The 6,000-nt window shown below is 42.5% G+C and overlaps 1 protein-coding gene across 3 annotated transcripts in view; it reads left to right on the top strand.

Annotated features, from left to right (window-relative positions):
- The first annotated feature begins 315 nt into the window (after nucleotides 1–315).
- Nucleotides 316–6,000, top strand: part of STK38 (serine/threonine kinase 38) — a 41,582-nt gene continuing 35,897 nt past the window's right edge. Inside the window, exons 1-2 of one of the 3 annotated variants that reach the window (XM_082732226.1) lie at nucleotides 316–1,114; nucleotides 5,636–5,771. In XM_082732226.1, the coding sequence (XP_082588352.1) occupies nucleotides 5,641–5,771 (131 nt within the window). In that variant the 5' untranslated portion in view covers nucleotides 316–1,114; nucleotides 5,636–5,640. The remainder of the gene's footprint in view (nucleotides 1,115–5,635; nucleotides 5,772–6,000) is intronic. The other 2 variants (XR_014312217.1, XM_082732228.1) reach the window with 2 other exon arrangements.

Raw genomic sequence — 6,000 nt, 5'->3', positions numbered from 1 at the left:
CCTCCTGATGGCCTGATATTAGGAGAGCTCTCCAGATCCCAAGTAAGGTTTGTTAGTCCTTAAACTGAGGAAGAGTAAGAGGGGACCAAGGGCTCCAGCCGTCTTATTGCTACAATAATAAAAAATCAGGGAGGGGGGCACCTGGGTGGCTCGGAGGGTTAAGCCTCTGCCTTCAGCTCCGGTCCTGATCTCAGGGTCCTGGAATAGAGTCCCGTATCCGGCTCTCTGCTCCGCATGGAGCCTGCTTCCTCCTCTCTGTCTCTGCCTGCCTCTCTGCCCACTTGTGATCTTTGTCTGTCAAATAAATAAAATCTTAAAAAAAAAAATCAGGGAGGACGACGATATAAGTAATAAAATTTCATAGAGCTGTAGATGAGTGAGAGCACGCCAACTCACACAGAGGCACAAATGAGTGCATGGCAAACTGGTTAAATCTGGGTAAGGTCTGTAATCTAGTCAGTGGTATTGGTCTGGTTAGTTGTATTGTGCCAATGTCAATTTCCTGGTTTTGTTAATGTAGCGTGGTTATGTAAGACGGTGAGGGAAGCTGGGTGGGTGATGGGTACAGGGACTTCCTTGTGTTAACTTTGCAGCTTTCTGTGAGTCTATAATTATTTCCAAATAAAGCAAACACAAAGAAACCAGAAAACAATGGGCACCTTCCCTGAGCCCAGCCTAGCGGCACCAAGACCGCTCCACATCCCCTGCTTCTGCCCTCCTCATGGCCCCTCCTGTTCAGGTAAGGCGGGGAGAGTGGGTGCGGCCCGGCCGCGCACGCGCAGTCCTAAAATCCCCGCCGCGTCGCTGGGCAGTCACGCTTGCGCAGTCTTGGCCTCTGGCTGCCGCGCCAGCCCCTCTACGCGGCGGGGGACTTGGCTGCCTTGGCCCCTTCGCGCTGCCGTCTTTTCCGGCAGTTGGAGCGCTTCCTGTTGTACTTACCCGCACCCGCCCCCTCGACCCCTACCTCAGAGACCCTAACGCGTCCGTACCTCTCCTCTAGTCCGCGGGCTGCTGCCACTGGGGCTTCGCCTGTCCGCCGGTCGAGAGAGGTCGCTGGCCGGGCGGGCGTCTGCGGCTGTCCGCCGCCCCCTGCTCTTCCACCCACGGGGCTCTGGTGAGTGTCTTGCTGCCGCTGTCTTCAGTCCATCCCAGGCTCTCCCTCTCATCTCCGCCCGACTCTTTGGGTTTCTCCCTTCCCGCCGGTTTCCTCTTACCAGCCCTGTCCTGACGGCCCCGCGGCCGCTCTCCTCAGCCTACTGACAGCCTCCCCTCCTCTCCCGGTTTCCAGAGGCTCCCCTGTCGGTCCTCGCCACATTTCTCCCAGTCTCAGGCTCCCCACCCCATTCTTTCTTTCTTTTTGTGCTGTTGGGGCGGGGAGCCAGGCTCTCTTCTCTTTCCCGTGTTGCCAGCTTTGTCTTCTCGCCGCGTCCGCTCAAGTCCCCTCTGGGATCTCAGTCATTACCAATGTCCACCTCTTTTCTTTTTTCTGGGGTCTGAGAACCTGAGAGCTGTTGTGTGAGGCAGAGATGTGCAAAGCTCGTTTTAGGGTGTGGTTCCTTGGAGTCTGCCCCCTTCCCCATGGTTAGTCTTAGGGTACTGAGCTTCAAATAATCTTAAAATTACAGGAAAATCAGGTGACGATTTTTTTTTTTTTTTCAAGAAGAGAGTGGAAAAGGAAAGTCGATAAGGACTTAGAGGAAAGTCTGTGTCAGAAAGTGTGCAGAAGCAGCTAGTGGAGAGATCAGATCTCCCAGTTTGCATTTTGAATTGACTAAAAGGCACAAAGAGAAACTTGTTGTTTTTGAAATGTACAGAGGAAGGTTGATGTGAGGTAAACCTTGTGCTTCCTCTCCCTTTCAATTCACCTTGGCTCTAAATTAGACTTAGCCAGGCAGTAGATGTCATTTCCCTGAACATAAAACAAACACCACGATTACAGGCTCCACTCACAACAGGACCAGAACTCTATTCTCCAACTTGGTATGGAAAATAACTTCACCTCCCAGCTCTATCCCCACGATACATACATATATTCTTAGCTCCTCGTAATCCTTAGCTCTCAGTAAATCTTTCATAAGGTGCTTACTAAGTGCATAGCATTGTGCATGAGATGGGAGAAGGATATTAAAAGTAGTCTAAGACAGGTGCTTGTTTTCCTGTGGCTTACAGTTCAGGAGGACAAATTAAGATACGTGATTCTTAAGGACTCGTATCGGTGTTCACTTGCCCAAATGGAAGATACTGGATTGTCAGTCACAAAGAAATAAAGAATTGGTGAGGGAAGGGGTATTCATAGAGATAACAGTACCGTTGTAAAGTCAGTCAACCAAGGATAACCATCTAGGTTGAATAAAAAATTGTTTCCATTTGATCTACTTTTTCAAGATTTTATTTATTTATTTGGCAGATAGAGATCACAAATAGGCAGAGAGGCAGGCAGAGAGAGAGAGAGAGGAGGAAGCAGGCTCCCTGATGAGCAGAGAGCTCTACATAGGACTCCATTTAAGGACCCTGGGATCATGGCCCAAGCCGAAGGCAAAGGCTTTAACCCACTGAGCCACCCAGGCGCCCCCTCATTTGATCTACTTTTATATAAGTTTGCAGTACCTATCCCTAATTTTTGAAGACCACATTCTTTTCTTAAATTTTAAAACTTTTAAGAATTTCTTACCTACCTATTCCCTAATTCTGCAGAGGTGGAGAATGAAACAAACAGGGAAGGGACCTCTGATGGCCTGTGGGTCAGGGCATGAAGGCTTGAATTCTCAAAAGTGTGAGGGAAAGCCCTCTTATAAAAAGTACTTGGTTGACCCAGTAAAGCTATAAATTACTATAGGGCAATAGTAATTGTATCTTTTGATGGAAGGTTATTAGAATAGGATAATCCTTTTATGAGTGGAGGAAGGGAAGGAGGAGAAGGTTTTGAAGAAAGGTCAAAGGGAAGGATAGTGTAACCTTTGCCATTACATTAGAGACTAAGTGAAGGTCGAAAATCATTCTGCTAAATCTGTTCATCTGTTATATGAGCATCTTTGAGTACATTTAATCTCCTGTTGATCTTTTTAAAAGCTTAGAAAGCCATGCCAGTGAGTTAAATGAGTAAAAAGTTTCTCCACCTCAGATTTATATACCTAATCAACGTAAATGTAATTTTGTTCTTTAGTTTTGTTGACAACTAAAAAATCATTAAGTTGCTCAACTTACTGTTATTAACCACCTATGATATGAAAGGCACTGGTTGTGGTAGGTTTAAATACTTTAGTTGTATTTTTATGTTGAATAATTTCAGTTGTTAAAATGTAACCACATATATGTATATATAAAAAGGTCTCTAGAAATGTTCAGACAAGGGAGGAGTACAGAGCACTCCCTTGCTTCAGACTTGTTTTTAAATCTGGTTTGAAAATTTCACCAGACTTAGAGTGCATGTGGTTTTCATTGTGGGTGGAGGGGGTACAGGCTGACAAATAAGGAACCACACCCAAGCTTCATAAAACAGAGGTCTTTAAACAATTCTGATAGCCTAAAAATATTTGGGTTTGCTTTGGTACTGGCAGAAACTTCCCCATAAAAAATAAAATTGTAACAAATAGCATAGTAAGGTAGAGCTGAGTTCACTTTCTTGAATTTGTTATTACTGATAATTTTGGCATTTCATGAGTAAAAATACTTGAAGTAGAGCCTTTATTTTGAATCTCTGCTCTGAAAGGATTATTTTACATGATTTTTCCCTGAGTATCTTTTAATAAAATTGCTTAATGTTAAGTTTGTCTTAGTAGTAAAAAGTGTTTGCACATTCCTTAATAGCCTTAATCTATGAGACAGTTTTAAAAAGCTGCTAAATATTAATGGAAGAACCTTAAGGAAACTTTTTCATAAAGTTTACTATCTTTGAAAATGGCCCTTAGCCCCTCCTGATTTTTTCTCAGCTTTGTATTGGGACGAAAGGACAGACTTAGAGGCAGGTCATGTTGGAGGGAGGCATGATAAGGGTAAAATATTGAGCATTATTGCCAATGCTGGAGCAAGTCCAGATTGGTGAATGGTCTGGCCAAGTGTGACAGTATGGGCTGGCAAAAATATCTGGGTGAAAATGAGATTTAAATTTGGGAAAAAAATGTTCTATAAGCTATTTAGACCTTGTTGATATCAGTTTCTCATATGTAAAACGAGGAAGTTAGTGTTTTTTGTTTTTAAGATCCTTTCCATCACTAAAATTATGATTCAGGGGGCACCTGGGTAGCTCTGTGGGTTGAGCCTCTGCCTTCAGCTTGGGTCGTGATCTCAGGGTCCTGGGATCGAGTTCTGCATTGGGCTCTCTGCTCTGCAGGGAGCCTGCTTCTCCCTCTCTCTCCCTGCCTGCCTCTCTGCCTTGTTGTGTTCTCTGTCAAATAAATAAATAAATAAATAAATAAATAAATAAATAAATTTTAAAAAGATTTTATTTATTTATTTGACAGACAGAGATCACAAGTTTGTAGGTTCGAGCCCCACATTGGGGGAAGAAATTACTTAAAAACAGTCTTTAAAAATAATAGTACATGCTCATTGAAGAAAATACATAAAATGTGGAAAAGCCCAAACAAGAGTAAGATGATCTATTGCATTCTTATTGCCTGGAATTATGCCATTAGTAACCTTTTGATACATATTTCAAATAATTCTGTGCACCTCTAGTAAACACATAAATAAAACTGAGATCATGGTATACTGTTCTGTGACCTATTTCTACTTGGATTGGAAACATTTCCCCTGATGTTCAACATTTGAACATATTTTAATTGTTCATTATTTATCTATAGGACTTCTCATTCCTATTGTTGGATATTCAAGTTCAAAGTGCTACTTTGAACCCCCGTGTATGAATCCTTATGGGTCTTTGATTTCTCCAATGTAGATTCTTGGATGACAAAGAATTAAACTGTGTCTGTGCTATATATTCTTAATTTGCGTTTATGGTATTGTGATCTTGTTCTCTTCCTTTTTAAAATTACAGCATAAAGTGGCACCTGGGTAGCTCAGTCCTTAAGTGTCTGTCTTTGGCTCAGGTCATGATCTCAGGGTGCAGGGATTGAGCCCTGCATCAGGCTCCCTGCTTGGCGGGAAGCCTGCTTCTCCCTCTCCCACTCTCCCTGCTTGTGTTCCCTCTCTTGCTGTCTCTCTCTGTCGAATAAATAAATAAATAAATGAATGAATAAATAAAATTACAACATATGTTTTAAAGATCTATTCATGTCACTTTTAGATACAAATAGATTTGCTTCTCACCACTGCATATTATTTCTTTATGTGCACCCACAGCATTTTCTTTATTTTCTTTCTGAATTCGCTTCAGCTTACTGTAACACAAATGATGGCATAATAAACATCCCCTGTAATGCACAAGTTTGTGCATTTCTTAAGAGTCTGTGAGACAATTTCTTTAGGCCTTATACCTAGAGGTGGTATTTCTGGGTCATAGGACATTACTGTATACTTATTTTCACCAAGTATTCTGTTTGTCTGGCTTTTGTTGTATATTATATGTTTGTCTTCCAGAAAACTTGTACCAATTTACTTTCCTACCAGTAAGTTAGGAGAGTGCATAATTGGTGGATTCTAACTCAAAAACTAATACGTCTTTCTTTGTTTCTAGCGGCCATGGCAATGACAGGCTCAACACCTTGCTCCTCCATGAGTAATCACACAAAGGAAAGGGTGACCATGACCAAAGTGACACTGGAGAATTTTTATAGCAACCTTATCGCTCAACATGAAGAACGAGAAATGAGGTAAAGGGCTGTGTTTGAGATAATTGTGTCATGGTTTTGGCATTTGTGTCTAGTATCATAAGACACATTCATAACATCATTGAAAGGAGGTAAGAATAGCAGCAGCCATGTAATAGCCTATCCCATTACAAAGGAAGGACAGTGTCATTGATTTCCAAAGCCCTTGCTATTCACACACTTCTTTCTATTACTAGTCAGTAGCACAGGGGTCCCTGGCCAGCTCAGTTGG

The sequence above is a fragment of the Mustela nivalis genome (assembly GCF_964662115.1).
Source record: "Mustela nivalis genome assembly, chromosome: 5".
Classification (NCBI taxonomy): Eukaryota; Metazoa; Chordata; class Mammalia; order Carnivora; family Mustelidae; genus Mustela; species Mustela nivalis.
The sequence above is the reverse complement of the archived record's forward strand: the minus strand, read 5'-3'. Positions and strand labels throughout refer to the sequence as shown.